The sequence below is a fragment of the Cygnus olor genome, chromosome 4 (genome assembly GCF_009769625.2).
Source record: "Cygnus olor isolate bCygOlo1 chromosome 4, bCygOlo1.pri.v2, whole genome shotgun sequence".
NCBI lineage: Eukaryota > Metazoa > Chordata > Aves > Anseriformes > Anatidae > Cygnus > Cygnus olor.
The window spans coordinates 52,793,681-52,812,405 of record NC_049172.1 but is presented as its reverse complement, the minus strand read 5'-3'; the positions used below and the strand labels follow the sequence as shown (position 1 = coordinate 52,812,405).

Here is an 18,725-nt window from a genome sequence, read left to right as displayed (position 1 = left end):
TTTAATTTTTACCTATCTGTTCCATCCTGTTTCCGATTGAGCCATTTTTAACAGGTTCATTTTCATTGTGGAGATACCACAGACTTTACTCCCAATATGGTATGCTCTGAATTCACCTCTGTCTGTATCCTCCTACAGGAGAAGTATCAGAAGGAGCAAGACAAGCTGAAAGAGGAATGGGAAAAGGCACAGAGAGAAGTTGAAGAGGAGGAGCGTAGATACTATGAGGAGGTATAAGGCTGAAAGGAGGAGGTTTATTGACTTTCTTATATTTAAATGCGCCCACTTATGTAACTAAAAAAAATCCCATACCTAAATTATTTAATGAAAGACTTCTCAAGCTGAATTCTCAGGAGGATTGCTTCTCTTAAACACTACCATAGGCACTGAGGAAAACTATTTAAATATTTAGACAGGTATCCTCAAAATCTCTGCAGAGGTGGAGGTGCCTAATTGCCATGCAAGTCTGTGTGAGTCAAAAGGGTTGTGTCTGAGCGTGCTCAGGCTTCCCTCCAGAGTGAAAGTCTTTTGTGCTTTGGCATATACTTGATGTCTGGACTTGGTGGAATTCCAGATGAAGTTATTGTCTGCCTTGGGCTTCATCATGTAGATGTTTTGTAATCCAGCCTGTTTAAAAAAAAAAAAAACAAAATCACAGGAAATGTTCAAAGCTTTCAGTTGTAGAATATTTACAATATAGACAATAGTGTTTTTATTCTGTCATATATGGGTCATTTTGCAGAAAAAAAATATCATCTGTGCTTGAGAGCCGTGCTTGAGAGCCATGCTTGTAATCTTAAGAAAAAGTATTTTTTTTCAGCTTTTGAAATAAATTTCTCATGTACTAAGTGTAATTTTGTATTATTATATGTAACTTAATTGACTGATGTTGTGAGAAACAGTGGTGCCATCCCAAGTGGAATATTTTTTTCATTTTGGGGCATCCCATCTCAAAGATGGTAATGGTGAAAGGAAGGGGATCGCAAAATATTGCGGCAAATTAAAAGTTGAGGTATTGCCATTATTCTTGGTAACAGAAGTCATTACCTAGCCATCTAAATATGAACATGTAGCCAAACTTAACATTTCTAATTTTTAAGCATGTAGTTATCGTTCTGTTTTTTTTAACTCCCACTCTCTCCTGGTCCTCCTTTTTTTTAGGAACGTAAGATAATTGAGGATACTGTAGTTCCATTCATTGTTTCTTCAAACTCTGCTGATCTCCTCTCCTCTTCTTCCTCTACCACTGAAGGAAATAAAACAGAGGTGAGTTTGTTGTGGAATCCTAAGGCAATAAAGTCAAAGCCACCTCTAGTGCAGAGTTTCACTCTTTGCTAAAGGCTAACAAAGTCTGGGAACAATGAGAGGAGTATTTCCTGGGTACCTTCCATAACTGGCGATACCTCAGAGCACTGTAACTTGTATATTTTCACAAGTGAAGAGACGTATTCCTAAACCAACTGGCATCATCCCATTTTGGACTGGAGCAGAGGATTAAGATTTCTTTTTTTTGCAGCTACTTCTCTTCTTTGACTGGTGCTATGAAAAAAGTCACCTGTTTTTTTGTTTTACCTACCCTCTCAAAGCCAACAAGATCCGAAGTTATTTCCCTGTATACAAAACCTTGACTGTCAGACAGTGCTTTAAGCATATCTGAGTTGAGATTGAATCCTACCTCTCCACTTTTCCACCTTTTCTGTCCCGCCATCCCTTTTAGTAAGCAGCAAAGCAAATGGAGGAATGTTCACTCTCTGATTCTCTTCTTGCATATGCTTCACAAAATGTTTAACTTCATGCATCTAACACATAACTAAGTGTTCACCAGAGAACAGACCCCCCCAGGTGACACTAATAGAATAAATATGGGATTCCCAGACTTAATTTTCTCCTGCCCAAGGCAGCCTCAACCAAGAAGTCATCTGCCTTTTTCCATTCAACTTCAGGATTAGACATCCTGTGTCATCTGCTTTTTCTTGCATCCTTCCTGCCCCCTCTTAACACACATCCCCAGACAGGGTCATCAGCCGCAGCCCTTTGTCCCTATGGCTGTGTAGTGGTAACTTCCTGCGTGGACTTGCTTGTACTAGGTTCAGGGTCTACACTTAGAAGTGAAAGGTCCCATGCCATGGCTCACACAAGCTGCTCCACTCAGGTATCACCCACTCCAGTACCATTTTGACAGTAGTACTGGTGTTGCCATTTAAAAATGCCCAGAGCATGCGAGCAGTGCTCTGCTCAAGGCTGCCAGCTGCAGAATTCCCATGATCATAGGTTGAGGCCCTACACAAAATCTTCCAAAGACTATTGAGGAGGACTGTTTAACCTCTCAAAGTCATTTAAGCATTTCTGCCAAAAATATGTAGTGGAGACACTGTTTCGTAATTGTCAAAAACTTAACTTCCATAAAAAAAAAAAGTCCATAACTTTTTGTTTCGAGCTCCATTTAATCCAATTAGTTGGCTATTTTAGCTGAAGTCTTTGTTAAATACAAAGTTAGCCTTATTAAAGTCAAACAATTCCACTGTATAATGTGAGGTGTTCTTTATGATGATAAGGTGTGTAAACAATATATCTGGGGGCACCCTGTGCATTGCTCATGTGCATGCTGATGCTGAGTTCAAGAGAAGCTCCTTGTTCCCTCCCCTGCTGTCTTCTAGAACACAACTGATTCAAACAGCTCTCCAGAGGAAGGCAAACAAAATGAAGTTACACGGCAGAAAAAGCTGCTCTGGGAGCAGGACAGTATTCCACCTCTGAAAAGCAAGGAAAATGAACGCTGGCAAGAAAAGAGGAGGTATGGATCAAGCCTAGGCATTTCTTAGCCCTGTGGAGCTTTGTGTTCTGTATAGTTCTGGGACATCACATTTGCCCATGATTGATGCTGGAACATCAGCACCTGACAATGAGGCTGTGATAACTGCTTTGCCTCACAAGGTGATGGTTCCAGCAGTATGGCAGCTACTGGAGGAGGAAATAAAATGCATTTGGTGTTAGTCTTCTCATTTCCTTGGCATGGTGATAAGTGTAATACATCCTGATCAGGCTTACGCATATATGGCCATGTGTGGTGCTAGCTGGCCATGTCAGAAGGCTTATCTTTTCAGCATATGACTTTGCTGAGAAGCTGTTGCATCAACCAGATCAGAATTAGATCTTGGCTCGGACGTCTGTGTATGTCACTGCACTGTGTTTTGCTTACAAGTTTCACAAGCCTTTGGGATGAATGAAGGAGGAGCCATTTTCACTCAGAATCTTTGTGAGATTGCCTGTCTATCTCAAAAGTGCCATACCCAAACTTGCCACATGGTGTTCAAAGTCCTGGTCTTTTGTCAAACTGGTAATCACAGCTTTCACAAAGATGAAAAGCATCTGATGATGCTGAACGCTGTATAGAGAACACTGAAAGAAGCTGTTTCTCTGTCAAGTAAACCATTTTCCACAAATCCAGGGTGGTCTCTAGTGCATGTGAGTGGCTGTGTGTGAGGTAAGGAGGAACACCTGGCACATTTGGAGTCAGACTTGTTAACTCATGACTGTTACCCATTGGTTTGTCAGTGCTGACACAAACTTCTGTTGCATGTAGTAAGTGCACATTTTTGCACTTACATTCAAAAATCTAATTTTGCCATTAGACTCTAGTTGGAATTTTTCCTGGCTTTATTTATACAATGTGACTTATTTTTGTTGGCAGTGGAAATAAAGTGCTCTCAGGACACTCAGAGACGGGTATCTTGAAAGGAGGTGAACAGGAGCACCAGGTGTCAGTGATGGAGCGCAGCTCGCCTGCCCGGCTGAATCTGCCATTGACTCAGGGTGAGAGTCAAGACCTTCATACACATGTATTCTTACCTAGATAGAAATCTTGCAGGTATTTATAGTGGCTTGCAATTCAATTCAGAGAATTTTGGACATTAACAGTACACTTACTTCTTCAAAATTTGAATATCTCAGATTTGAAAGCTGTTTTCTGTTAGTAAAGAGAAATAAAATAAAATTTAAAATCATATTTACATCAGTAATTAATGTTCTGGCTGCAGGTAGAAATCTCACTTACAGTAATCTCACGGTTACCTTCCATCTGTTACATAATCCTGTATACGTACAGGATTTATCTTGATACAACTTGATAGAATTTTTAAGATCCCATAAATATTGCTTGCTTGATAATGAAGAAACTTCCCCAGAGCATTGCTGTCAACAGGGTCAAACTCAAAAAAGGGAAATTCACTAATTTAGTATCACTAAACAGTAGAGAGCTAATAAATGGATAGTAAATATGTAGGACTAGGCAACTGTAGATTTTGAAAGCAAATTTTAGATCTTTGATTTCAATCTAACATAAAAATTGATGACTCTAAATAACGAACCACCCGTGGATAGGAAAGGTTTCAGTGTTATTAGTGTATTATTGCTTGTGCATTATTACTTGTGTATTATTATTGTATTGTTTCTTGTTCCAAATGCAAATGCAGTTTATTTAATTTAGCAGGTTTGCTCACCCTGTCACAATTTTGTTGTGTTCTTAGCTCTTTGATAAAGGCTACTCAAGTAAAGAAAGCAAAAGATGCTGCCCAGTAATCCATCCTTGAAGATGTGTGGTAGTGGTTAAGTAAACTTCAGAGATCTGACAGTTTTAATTTCTGCTAATAAAGCTTTTACTAGCCTCTCTTCAACAGCTTGTTCTACTTCTGGCAGCTCCTTTCTTGCCCCTTGACACATCACATCCTTGCTCTTTCCTTAAGATCTTAAATAGTCAGGACTAGGGTTATTTTTTTTTGATCTTGATGATATTAAAAATACGTAATATGCTTTTCATAGGCCTAAGTAAAATTTTTCTTCTTCTCTAAACTAGTTGGCTTATGCTTTGAAAGGTAAGGCCCTTCCTGACCAATGAGCCACAAAATTTATCATGAAGGATCCGTGTTGTGTGCTCTGTCTGACGGACAGGATGGTTGGTTGCCTGGGCACCACAGTTCACTGCATAGTGCTGAGAGGTTGGTGTTGTCACGGGGCCTTATGCACCCATCTGAAACATAAAAGGAAATTACAAGGGAAGGAAATTGTTTATTGATAGGCTCATGGAGAACAGTGAGCGTACCACCTTTCTATCAACTCTACATACTATTATGTGTATGGGAGGGGAGTGCAGCAGGATGTTACCCCATAGAGGCCTTCTGATGCAGCAGAGCCTGTCTCTGATTTTGTGTGGGTTTTCTGAGAATTTCTTTTTAAGTAACAGTACTTTCAAAAGGGTACAAGCTATCCAAGGAGAGGGTTGCGGATGTGAAAACTCAGCACTGTATGTAACTGAAAGCTGCTGGTGTTTCCTTACAACAGTCAAGATGGTCATCTTTGCCTAATTCTGATTTTCACATCTCATGTCTGCTTTACGGTGTGCCTACAAGTTACGTTGGTAAATCAGTACTGACAAAAGCATTTTGTCCTAAGTACTGAGGTGTCCCCACTTCCCATTTCAGATGTCTCATGGAACCAGCAATTGCTGACGAAACAGTCCCCGCATTGCGCAGAGGACATTCGGCAGAGACCTTTCCTGGGTCAGAGTGCAGGACAGAAACCGAACTCCACAGGGGAAGGAAGGAGGTGAGAACATAAAATAAGAGTTATTGCATAGTGTGCGAATTCCCACTGACTCTCTTCTCCCCTATATCCCTGCTCAGCATTCTCTGTAGGTTAAGTTTCACTGGCACGCTGAAGTCTGCCTCATGGAAGTTAGTACCTGAGAGCTTCATTCCCTGACTTCTAAAGACACATTGATTATTCCACTCCAGTTCTTTAAGGATTATGGCATTTAAAAGAAGATATTTATAGATTAGTATTTTCTTTCTGCTAGAAACTTTGCCTATATTTTTTTCTTCTCTGTTGCTTTGCTGTGTACTAAAAGGTAATGCCATTTCTTTCAGTAAACAGGGTATACATTTGCCTAATATTTGCAAAAAGTGTATCTGTAATGAGGAAGGGACATCAGTTTTCTTTATTGTATATACGAGCAGTCTCCTTGCAAACTGTTACCTCTACAAAGCTTGTATCCAGTCAAAACTAATGTAGATTGAGGTTTGGTTACCTAATCCCCATAACAAACTGCTCGTGTGTGTTTGAAAAAAATACTTAATCTGTAAGCAGCTTTAAGCAGTGAGAGATTGAATCAATCCTATGATTTCTGATAACAGAAAACATGCATGCTTTTTCTCACCAAATTCTTTCAAGGTAGAATGGATGCAGATAGGAATAATCCACTTTTCAGTGTTGACAGCTTTGTTTTTACCCAGTGAAGGGCACAGCCCCTCCATCAGTGACCCCCCATCTGCTCTACCAGTGTGCCTCTGTGCACATCCCCTTGTCAGGATGTTGTGCCTTGCCTTGACCCTTCTTCATCAAGGCGTGAGCCACGTTGTGTTGGTAGGTGGGTAGGAGTCAGCACGTGGATGATTACCTTGTGAGTTAGCTTACTGAGCAATAGCAAGCAGATCTGAAGCTTCTGAAGGATCTCTGAACCAAAATATGCATGCCGTTTTTCTTTGTATCAAAATGGCAGTGGACAGCAGCTTTATGCCTTGTTTTCTTTAAACAAAATCTTTAGAACTGGGAATCCTGAGATCCGTCAGCTGGATGTACGCTTCTCAGTACAAAACCTCTGTTTTCACTTGATCTTCAGCCATAGTAATGTATTTTCCCTCCTGTATTTTTAGGGCAGGCTGTCACGAGAACTTCCGATCCGGGCCATTGTCTCCCTGCTCTCCTGCTGTGCCGAGTCAGTCACCCAACAGGTACAAAAGGTCAATAAGGAATTTTGCAGACTGAATACATCTTGCGGGCACTGGTGAACCGCTGCAGTATAAATTACATCAGTATTATGCAGATGCATTATTTATTCTTCTAAATGTGGCAATTCATAACCGTCCACATAATAAACATGTAGTTCCCTCTCCCGTATTTCCTGCCTGCTTCAGCAGTATCGTTGTGTTTTAAAATAACAGAGTTCAGAAGGCAGCTATAGGACTGCTTGATCATTGATATTTCAATGAAATTGAAATGGGATAATATAAACTCCAGTCAAAGCAAGCAGTAAAGCATGAGCTCAGAGCATTTAAGCCAAAGGATGTTGTCTTTATTGTGAAAAGTCACATGCTCAGGACTAAGATGTGTTCCTGGAGATTTGATTCTGTCAGGCAATGAGCTGTGCGGCTTTTAGTGAGATAGATGTTCCAACTCTAAATAAATAGGAACTGCAGTCAGACTGAATCACCGATAATTTGGGATATATTAAAATCAGTTGGCTTATTAAATAGGGCAATCATACAACACAAAAACCATAGCAAAACTGTTATTTAAATTACATTTTTCTTCAGGTTTGATAGCAAAGCCTTCTTTCCAATGCCATTTGCATTGTCATGAAACTATTGGGAATTTTTTATGTGAACAACTCCTATTTTTGCTAATAGGAGCTGCAGTTTTGGTGGTATTGCGGATCATTTATCACTACACATAACTAGTTTTGATAGCTACTTCATATTATTTACCAGCTATAACCTGATCTGAGTCCCTTTTCCAAGATCATCTTCTGAAATAAATCTTAGTTTTGAAAATAATGGATAAGATGTAATCAATCCTCCCAGTAAAACATTAGAAAACTTCTCAAATATTCTTTGATTCAATACTTCTATTGTCCATATAATAACTCTGACAGTGGAGAAGTAGTGGAAACAAATGTGGACTCTAGGATAATGTAAAAAGGGATAGGAGCAGAGGCCTTATGGTTGTAGGTCAGGAGAAGAATCCAAGGAAGTTATTCTAAAAGGAATAACAAGAATGAAACAACAAGAAAAGACAGTGAGGTGCCTGTGCTGCCAGTGTACTGGGTAGGATAGAAAATGATGGGCTCAGTAGTGACAGGGATTAGATGGAAGTAAGGACAGTTTTTTGGTTGTGATGATCCTTCGTGCTGCTTCTGTCTCTTCTAAAAAAAAAAAAAAAGAAAAAGTTTTTTTAATCATGATGCAGCCCATATCTGTGTCTCTTGGTGTCTTATTAGGTTGTTGTACCAAAAACATGAAGTGAGATATTGTAAATTTGCTTATCTGCGTACAATTTCATCAAACTATCTTTTCAAAATTCTTGACATATCCTGAAGTTTATCTCTGGGTTTCAGCCCTGGTTAAAAAAAAAAAAAAAACATGGATCCCATTCGTTCTCAGGTTCATCTCACTAGATGAACATCACTTCTTACAGGCTGGCAGACAGGTGAGAAGGAAAGAGCATGAAGCACATAAAAATGTACACCTGCACTGCCATTAAAAACATTATGAAAAAGAGTATCTGGGGCCCAGCTGTCATCAAACAGCTGATTTATTAGAAATGTCTAGACAGGACTGAATCTTAAGGTGAGAGCTGAAGTATTTTTGCATTACAGATGAAGATCTGATTTCAGCTTTAATCTAAACTAGCTGGAGTATAACAGGCATGTATCTGCAGCAACATAGACTAAACTGAGTTAGCAAGTGCCTGATTCCTGGTCTGTGCTACTGCAGTTATGTTGCTGCATGAACTTTGCCAGCTCATTTGGGTGTAAGAGCAGCATTCCTACCTTCTGACCTGCAGTAAGCAAACCCATGTGCAAACAAATAGAGAAAATTCCAGACTGAGAATCTGAGTCAGGTAATGTATGTGAGTATCTGCTCTGATTGCTGTGTCATTGACTGGGTCCCGGTCATCCACAGGCATGATTCCCATCCGTCTGGGCCTCTGCTAAAAGGCTTGCACCTCCCTCGATGTAGCACAGCAGACTGGCAGGGAAATGGGTCTGAGCTCCTGTGCATTCAAGCATTTGAACTCCTCTGCTTGGTTGGCAGATGTGCATCTGTGTGGCAGGTGTGCAGGCTGATTCAGCAAAAGCCTGTTTTAGCCCCAGGGCTCAGTCAGAAGCCCTCCTTATTTCAGACAAAGTTTAGAGACGTACATGTCTTCTGTTAAACTGTCTTTTCAAGTAGAAAATGTCCTAATGGTTGAAGGGCCAATGTGCATTTCTGATGTTAAACCCCCCAGCACTCCCTTCTCCCATCATTTCCTTCCCCCTAAACCTGTGCAAATATTTGTTTGTGTTTTAGTTGCTGTGCTTTTTTCTTACAGCAATGTTTGTCTCCTAGGTCCGTCAGTGGAAAGAAGCTTTGTTCCACCTGTGGGCTTCCTCTTGGAAAGGGAGCTGCCATGATTATTGAAACACTTGGTCTTTATTTCCATATTCAGTGCTTCCGGGTACGTCTCTTATTGTGTCCACCTGCAGAAAAACTCAAGTCATCATCCAGTGTGAGGAGAGAGTGTATTAAGGTCTATAGATGTGGCACTGGAAATGAGAGGACCAGGGATTTGCATGCTTATTATGTTTGTTTGTGGATAAGTGAAAGTAATACTGCTATACAGTCTGTTGTCAGACATGTTAGTTGGACTAAAATCTGTAACTTAGCAAGTAAACTTAGCTTCCTAACTTACAGAGGGAGGAATCATGTAACTTTCCAGTTGTACTTGTTGTTTTCTAAATATAAAATTAGATATTTTGTGATTTATTTTTTTTCAAAAACCCGGTCAGTGCGTAAGCTCTCTGACCCATGGCTGGAAAGCTTCGACTATGGAATGTCATCCAAAAATATTGCAAGATTTTATGTTCTGAAGATTTTCTCAGCATTTCTGTCTATATTCTGGCTTTCACCAGAGTTGTTAACAGAAACACTTTGTGTCTGTTCTTGAGTGTCTCAGGAAATGACTCAAGGCAGTGTTATCTAGAGAGCTCAGAAAGTGTCCATTTGCATTATCTAAATACTAGTTGGTATTAGGTGTTTATGTAGCTTTTTTTTTTTTTGACATTTACTCAAACTAAACCTCTGGCCTCTATAAGATTTGTCCTGCACAAACAGACTGGCTCTCTAGTGCAACATCAAAATCAAGTGTCTCTTAAAACCACTTAAACTTTACTTCTATATGAGTGTTGACTGCTGAAATCCAGTCCTAAATGCTGTCAGCTCTAAAAAAAAAGAAACAAACTGTTACTGATATGCAGTGCTCCACTAGATTATGGGCTGGGTTTGGGGGGGTTATTTTTTCTCACTGTTCCAAAAACTATTGAAACAAAAGTGAAAATTTTGGGAGAGCTGTGACAAATACTGGGGCATGACCTGTCATACTTTCTCTGTGCTTCAATTGACAGTGTGGCATTTGCAAGGGACAGCTGGGAGATGCAGCAAGTGGAACGGATGTCAGGATTAGAAATGGTCTTCTTAACTGCAACGATTGTTACATCCGATCCAGAAGTAAGTTCCAAATCCTGTCCTAAGGTGGATGCATATTTTTGTCTGATTTCGTGGTGAACTCTAACAGTACTGTTACCATCCTTTTAACTGACGGGCTCTTCTCCTCCAAGAAAAAATGTTATGCCCAAATGTCTTTGCAACTTAGGCATAGCTTTGCTATAGAAAGGGATGCCTTCCCATCTCATTTTAGTCATTCTCTTGTATCAAAAAGACTTCCAAGCTCATTAAATCTTGCCCAAAGGATCTCTGTTCAGCAATACTAGGCTATAAGGCAGTTCCTCTGCATAAATATAAACTTCTACAGTGTGTACACACATTGCATGTCCTGAAGGCTTGAATCTGTTACCTTGCATGAGTCAGTATAGCTACCTCCAGTAGGTCTAGGACCCTGGGCCTTATTTTGAGAAGTTCCTTTTTTTTTTTTTATATGTTTCTAGGCATCTATTTGCAGAGAAAAGGGTCAAGGAAAATATTGGGAACTTACTGTAACTTACCACAACGAATCCTTGTTGTGGGATCCTCACACACGTGCTAATGTGTTGCTTGCTACAAGTTTTGAAAAATGAGCCAGACAATTGCATGTCAAAGAAATCTCAATGCATTTTTTCTGCCCTAAAGTAGATCACTTGAAAATCCTTTCTAGTGCTGGATTTCTATGACTGATACCAAATTGCTAGAGCACTTCAGAAGGCACAGAAGAAATCCATGGGAGTAATCATTGCCTTCTTGTCACATGCTACTGTTCAGTATACTCACTGTCTACAGCTGTAACTGATGGGTAGGGATATAGAGCACTTTTCTCTTGCTATTTCTCCTCCTTTCCCTCAAAAGCAGTAGAAATCCAGGAGTAGAAAGGATACCTCCCCACCTTTGCTAGTAGAACAGATTTTTTTTCCTCTATTTCAGGTCAGAGATATTTACCCATCAGCAGAGCTAGAGGGTGCTGTTGTATAACTATTTCTGTAGTGATTTTTTTTTTTAATTCTGGTAAGAAATGCTAGCAACTTGTTGTATTAATTATTTAACCTAACACATTCAGAAATCGATTATCCTCTTCAGGCTTGATACCATAAAACTGCCTCGTGTGGTTGAAGTCTTGAGTTTTATAATGCACATTTGGACATCTATCTTTTTTGTATAAAGAAGAGAAGGTGATAAAAGTCATATTTTTCTTTTTTTTTTCTTTTCCTTGCAATCCTTTTTGCTTAAACAAGAATTGAGGTTCCTTAAGGACAGATGAAGCTCAGTAAAACTATATACCAGTCTATGTGCTGTAGGCTGCATCTTCTGTCACCGTAATGCTAGAAAATGCAGTACAGAACTGTGTGCAGTGTTTTGTGCTGTAAGGTTTTGCATTTGTGCATATCAAGCACAATGGGAACTGTGTTGATGACTGTGGGAATAGGTTTTGTGGAAATGCATGGTTCCTGAATAATAATAATGGGAAGGGTTTGTCTTTTTCCTACAAATTGCCTCTTTCTGCTGTGTCCACTCCTCATGCAAAATCTCAAGATATGGGTCACATAAATTTAAATTACGCCAGTTCTTTTTGACAATTTCAAAGGGACTTTGAAATTTTGATGTCATGAAACTGCAAACACTGTTAGTCACTCATTTTTAACTAAAATCTGATCAACTCCACTGAACTGGAGAACAAAGGGGCACAATACTAGCGTTTTGCCTTTCAGTTCCGGGAAGTCTGATGCTAAATATAAAGTCAGTTGCCTGATTACACAGCTCTTCCCTACCTCCACCCTTGCCTATGTCTGAATACCTACACAGCAGCGCACACAACTGACGTTCTTTGACAAACCCAGGATTAATCAGTATTGCTTTAAGATGCTTATGGACACATCTCAGTGAAACATTTTGGCTGCCAGAAACTTGTTTATTTGAAACTGTGGGGGATTTTGTTTCAAACTCAACTACCAAAAACCTTAAGGGAGAAGCACATTAAAGATTAGGGAGTAGTCCAGAGTATGTTTCTACTTTTAAATAAAAGTGGATGGGATTTTATTAGTAGATTATTTCTCGACAACGAAATCTCACAATCCTAGTTACTGAAGGGAGCTCACTATTCAGTGCCAAACGTGCGAAGAGTTACAGATTTGTGAATGTTGAAATCAAAGGCAAGCAGTAAATTCAAGAGACTCCCTGTATGGCCAAATAACACAAGGGCTCTGTATTACCACGTAACACAAACCAGGCACAGCTGAAGATGACTCATCAGTCCTCTGCTTTAGTGTTTTGCCACTGCAGAGCCTAATAATAAGTATACCCACAAGTACTTTCTGAGTAAATGAAATAAAAGTGCATGCACAATGCAAACGGCACGAAACCCTTCTTTGCACCAACTTTGCAGGAAGGAGGAGAAGCAGGGCACCAATGACACGTATTTCCAGATGTGTTTTTTTTTTTAAATGATAGAGCTCATATCAGGAAAATCCTACGTACTCCATTGTTTCAGGAGGAATGTTTGTTAAAATTTGTAAACTAATGACTGAATTTTGTTTGTTTGTTTCCAGCTGCTGGACAGCCAACTACATTGTGACGTGACTTTCGGTCCTAATTACTTTGAAGAAGGAACTCTCTTCTCATATGTATCGGCTGCCTCCAGACAATCGTTTGTAAGAGCTTGGATCATGGACATTGTGGCCCTCATCTCATTTTGAAAAACTCATAAAAGCGCTGCACCTGCTCCTTTAAAATGCAATATGTTGTTTTGCCCTTTCTTAAGAAATTTGCAACACATGTATGACCATATTTGGTAAGGCAAAGCCTAAGTACTATGAAAAAAAAAATCCCACCTTTTCAGGTATGTTTATGATTTTCAGTCTGTTACTTTGTTCTCCTGAAAGTAATAAGGAAATAAACATGCAATAAAGCTGTTTTGTGTTAATATTTCTAGGAATTAAAATTTTGAGTTTACAGAACCTTTATAGAATATGCCAAGTTGAGATGAGAAGCAATTTTAAGATAGTATCTAATCAGTGCATTTGAAAAAGTAAGCATCACAGCACATGACTTCTCTGTTATAACTGAAGCTATAACTTTTTTTATACAGAGACTAGTTTGATAATACATCCTGTAATTCTGAAACATTTTGTGTTTATATTACCTTCAGTGGAGGGTAGGAGTTATACAAATAAATTATTGCACCTTTAGTGATAGGATTTTTTGTTTGTGTACCTCAAGTAATGTTCATGACTATAGCTTAATATTCTCTCAAATAAAGATTTCTTCATTAAGCCTAAAGACTGTATACCGTTAACGACTGCAAGATTCCCGTCAGGAGCAATCCTTCTTTCTAAGTTCAGAAGCCAATGTTGTTATTGAATTTGGTGAAAGGGTGTTGTGGGGGAGAGGCAGCGGAGTGGGTGGGCACAACTGAACTGCGAGCCTGCGAGCTGCAGTGTGATGGTTACGGTGAAGCTGTTCTGTCTGGCGTGGTGCTTTCCCACTGACGGTCTGAGTTGTTTGGAGATCTGCTCTTTCACTTGCAATCATTACGTTTGGTTGAAGTCTCGTGGGGAGAAATATGTGTGGTTTGGGTCCCCTCCAGAATCGTCACACGAGTTCAGGAATGAATTATGCAGCCGTGAACCTGTGTTCCTCCAGACGTCCACCCCAACAAGATAAGCAAAGCCTGTGAGTCTGGAAGGGAGGCAGGGAGGAGGCTGATGGCAGTAGGCAAAAGCTTCCCCCTGTTTGGGCCACTTTTCCTTTATGCCTTTTGGTTAAGCCTGTGCTCCTCACTGAAGTGTTCCAGCAGCTTGTGGAAGCAACAGCCAGAGCTGTGTGAGTTTATCAGAATACACAGACCAGTTTAGGGGACGTGTTAGAATTGTAAAATTTCATAGCACAGTTTGGTAAAAGAAACAGTTATTTGAGATATCCCATTTTAGGTGTTTGAGATGCAACTTAAAATGGAGGGAAAAAGTTACTTATCCTGCCTTAAAACCATGATAAAATTAAATTAAAAGATTTGTTTTATGTATGTGTACATCCATTGTCTTTTGATGCATTGGTAAATGGAAATTCAGTTGTTATTAGGGAAGCAATAATTTTGAGTTGTAATATAGCTAGCAACTATTGGTTTAAATATTAGACGATTGCTTGCACGTGAGTTACATGCGCATGCAAAACTGCGTGTCATTGGCAACACATGTACAATGCTGTCATTTGAGGACATTGTGGAGATCTGCTGGAAAGTTACATGTTACTTCCTTCAATTTGTGCCTTAGAAACTGCAAAGCTGTTGCACACAGTCAGTGCTGACTTATGGATGCAATAAATCCAAAAAAGTGAAGTCCTTCATGGACTTCACCTGGGGAATATTTTTAAAAAATTAATCATAAATCAGAAAAATGTTTTGGAAATGAAACAGTGAGTCCAATATTTTGATTAACCGATTGCATGACTTACTGCTGAAGGGTTTTGATAACCAGGATGTTTACACTTTGCATGTGGACATCATAACATTTTCCTGCAAATAATGTGTAACGTGGAAATTCAGAAGCAGATTTTATAAACTACTTTGTGCATCTGTGCAATTCCATGTGCTGCATTAAGGGTACGTGAACAAATGATGCCTGGGCCTAATTTCTAATCAAGACCTTTAATGCATGCTCGTGCATCTGTTTGGTGTGAGTCACTGCTTCCCCGTGTGACGTGGCTTAGATGTGCAGACTGCTCACAAGTGTACAAAAGGGGTGGTTGTCACAGAGGTTAGATCCGCTTCTCATTAACTTGATGCTAAGAGCCCAGGCTGTGTAGGAGCATGGCTGGGACTCAAATGCATGAGCAGGGGCTGGGGAGGGGGTGCGCATAGCGCTACGGGCACACGGCTGCATCCCTGAAGCTGCTTGGTTTGTCCCAGTGTTTATCCCTTCGTTTCATATATGCATGTTTTGGTGACGTTGATTGTATGTAAAGCAAAATGAAGCAGCATCCTCAGACTACAGCTTTTCCCCCCAGTGAGCATCTATTCACCAGCACAGAAAAATTTTCAGCAGTTTTCTAAGATGTGCTTGCCAACTGCTGATGTTTGATTTACATTTCCTTTGGAGTCTCACATGGCAAATTCATTCAGTCTAAAACCTTCCTTCCTTCCTTCTCACCCTTCCTTCCTTCTCACCCTTCTTTCAGTTTAAACACATGAATATGATACATTTCTTACCAGGAACTCTAAGCACAGAAAAAAAATAACGCTTTACTACATTTGAACTACCATGTAAATGTATTTGTTGCAAAAATGATTTATTATTGCTAAGCAAGTACAATGTATGTAATGGATTTTAGATGTTTCAGAATTTATTTAGCCTCTTACTCCTTCAGAGAACCTGAACAGGTGTCATAACCCATCTGTATTTCACTACCACACTTGCCATGGTGTATTTTTCCTTCCTCTTGCTATGTAGTAGTATTATTGACGCAGTACATCTGTAGTTTTCAGTGAATGTCCTAAAGGTTGGTGAACCAGAAGGGGACCATCCTTCTCTGCATGTCAGTTCACGGACAAGGATCGCTGTCCTGGCTGGGGCTAACGTTGAATACCAATTACGCTAATCTTTCCTTGATTTTATTTATTCTAAAATGCCTCTGGAAATTAGGAAAACTTGTCTAAAATGCAACAGCTTTTATAGTAAATGTATGTTTATAAATAAAACATTGATTACCTTAGGTGGTGTTGATTTTACTTATTAACAACCAGCTCCTCGCATTGCATGCGATGCTGTCTGTGAGGTGGGACTGCAGAGCACGAACATCCCATCGGTAAAAGCTGCTGCTTTACTTACTTTGTGTACTTTTTCTTCCCTTTAATTCTGGTATGATATCTTGTGGTGAATATTACTGTGGTGATATGATTTTCTGGTGAATGCAGCCTGGCAGCTCCAACCCCATCAGAGCCACTTGTGATGTGAAAAGGGCGCTGACGGGTGCGCAGCCCCCAGCACATATTTAATGCTGCAATAATCCAGTAGACCTTATAAAATGTCTATAGGTTTCCTGCTTGCCTCACCAGCACCGCAACCTGCTCACGGGGCTGCGGCAAGCCCTGGGAGAGGATGACGGCTTGCCAGGCCCTGGGATGAAGCTGGGGGTGCCTGGAAAAAACGGGGGCAGTATGGGAGAGGAGCGGGCTGGGGCAGCTGAGGCTCAGGCGTCAGGGTAGGAAAATACCCATGCAAAGGGGGATGCGTGCCCCAGAAAGCTGTTCCTCCTCCATCAGAGCCAAGTGGGATGAGGGCTCCGCCTCCTCCTCTGCACCCTTGCTTTGGGGCCCAGCTGAGAGGACGTCCCCGGGTGACAAAAATGCCCCATTGCAGGGACACGACGGCACGGAGGGGTGCCGCACACCGGGCCAGATCAGGTTGCTGCCCCTCGGCTGGAAAAAAAAAAAAAAAAAGCCGGAAAAAAAAAAAAAACATCTCTTGTAAAGGCGAGCAGGGCTCCTATATACCTCTAAAAGCCTCCGGTGGGAATGTAATTTCATCTGAATTTCCTGATAAGGGGAAATGACTGAACTGGAAGCCACTCAAGTTTTGCAAGCAATAAGAGCCCAAAACAGAGATGGAAAGTACAGGCTGGGCTGTGACTGTCCTCACAGCATCGTGTGGGGCTGGTGTTTTGGGGATTTTAGTTTTCTCATTCATTTGGTTTATAAAATGCTGTGTGAGCTAAACAAGCAGGAGCAATGCTTACCCCTCCGCAGGGCTCCAGCTGCTGCTCTGTGGTCCTTGCTGAAGACCCCATGCTCTGCAGGAGTAGCTGCTGGAGCTCTCCTCCCCAAAGCATATGGGTTTTTAAGTCATTTAGGGGAAAAAAAAAATCCATTATTTGAGACAATTTTATGAGTCACTGCTAACTCATCCGTAGAGTCCATCTGCTTCGCTGCACGTGACGCGCAGCGAACTCTCCTGGCTAACGCCACCCCCATGGGTCACAGCTGCAGGTTTCCAAGCAGGTAGCCTGCTGCCTGACATGTCCTGTAGCCACTCACAGGGCTGTAGGAACCAAAGAAAAATTAATAGAAAGGCAAATATTTCCTTTTCTCTGTCTCTTCTGACTACAGGTAGCGTATTGCTCCGATGACAGGCACAGGAGCTGAGACGTGCCCCTGCTTCTCTGGAAACTCTGTGGCACTTCCCATGCTGGGTGTGAGAGCGGAGTAAGGCCCGGGGGGCAGAAAATATCCCAGATGGTTGGGTCAAGCCTCTGCTTCCACAAAGGCAGTCACCGATACCTGATAGTGAACGGTGCTGGTTGTGTGAGGCGTGGTGTCTCTTCAAATAATCTTTTCCTTAGCGTCTGGTTTTCGGGAGCTCACTAAAGCATGTTTTCTGCACAGCACGTCTGGTATCTGACACCTTTCCTGTGAAAGGGCAACAAGCCTCTCTGGCAAGACTGCACCTCCAGCACGTGGCATCTGTGGGAAGCACCGGTGCTCTCCACAGTGCGCCCAGACTTCGAGGCTCCTGGATCATTTTGGATGACCCCAAATATAGTTACCTATATAAAAATAAATAAATAAATAAATAAATAAATAAAAACTATATAAAAGTATTTAAAACAAAATATTAAAAAAGTAACAAGAACTGACCTGTACTTTCAGGGCATTCACAAATATGCATGACTGGAATCAGTAACTCTGTATTCCCAGAAACACGATCACCAGATGTTAGCCACTCGTGCTATTCCTATGTAGGGTCAACAGTGCAACCTCTGACAATCAATATTTTCTGCTAAGGAGAAGTTTTACTCTATTCAACCCTATCTGAGAGGGTACAAATATTTATACTGGGAGAAGACTTTCACAACAGAATAAAACCACTTGTCTGTACCAGTCTCCTACGGATGGGGTAACAAAATCGTCACACCTAACTGATGCCTTTGCTGCCCTGTGCTCAGTGCGGAGCATGGTGTCGTAGTTCCACTTGCAAGGTTGCATCTTTAAGTCACCTTTGCAGATGCTGGACCTGGTTCTGATGGACCAAGGTGATGGTCCTGGTGGACCTTTGGGTGAACCAAGGACGGAGGAGCTCAGGAGGCTGCACGGCTTGACACGTCAGGGTGGGAGGGGAGAAAGCCTGAGCTGCACGAGCTCGGGTCCTCTGGGCACACTTCTCCATATACTGGTGGAATTTATGTAGGTGGATCTTTACCCTCAAAGCTGGGCTTTTTCATGTGAGGCTGAATGTTAAGTGGCGGCCCCTTGCCTAGACAAAGCACTTGAGCAAGGCATGGATGCAGATAAGAAGTTTAGGGTGGAAAATTATCACTCAGTACTTGGCTTTCTCAATCTATCTCTTCATCTTGAATAGGAAAAATCTGCCTACAGTGTGAATACAACACATGAATACCTTTCTTCTTGCTGCTTCAAGGTTTTTCGAGCACCTTCTGTAC

At 41.0% G+C, this 18,725-nt stretch overlaps 1 protein-coding gene across 3 annotated transcripts in view; it reads left to right on the top strand.

Annotated features, from left to right (window-relative positions):
- The window catches only part of LIMCH1 (LIM and calponin homology domains 1), a 174,522-nt gene extending 160,948 nt beyond the window's left edge, over positions 1-13,574 (top strand). For 2 of the 3 annotated variants that reach the window (XM_040554966.1, XM_040554968.1), the window contains 9 exons: positions 139-231; positions 1,162-1,266; positions 2,658-2,794; positions 3,692-3,813; positions 5,478-5,601; positions 6,708-6,794; positions 9,162-9,270; positions 10,217-10,319; positions 12,845-13,574. In XM_040554966.1, the coding sequence (XP_040410900.1) occupies positions 139-231; positions 1,162-1,266; positions 2,658-2,794; positions 3,692-3,813; positions 5,478-5,601; positions 6,708-6,794; positions 9,162-9,270; positions 10,217-10,319; positions 12,845-12,870 (906 nt within the window). In that variant the 3' untranslated portion in view covers positions 12,871-13,574. The remainder of the gene's footprint in view (positions 1-138; positions 232-1,161; positions 1,267-2,657; positions 2,795-3,691; positions 3,814-5,477; positions 5,602-6,707; positions 6,795-9,161; positions 9,271-10,216; positions 10,320-12,844) is intronic. The other variant, XM_040554967.1, reaches the window with a different exon arrangement.
- Positions 13,575-18,725: the final 5,151 nt, after the last annotated feature.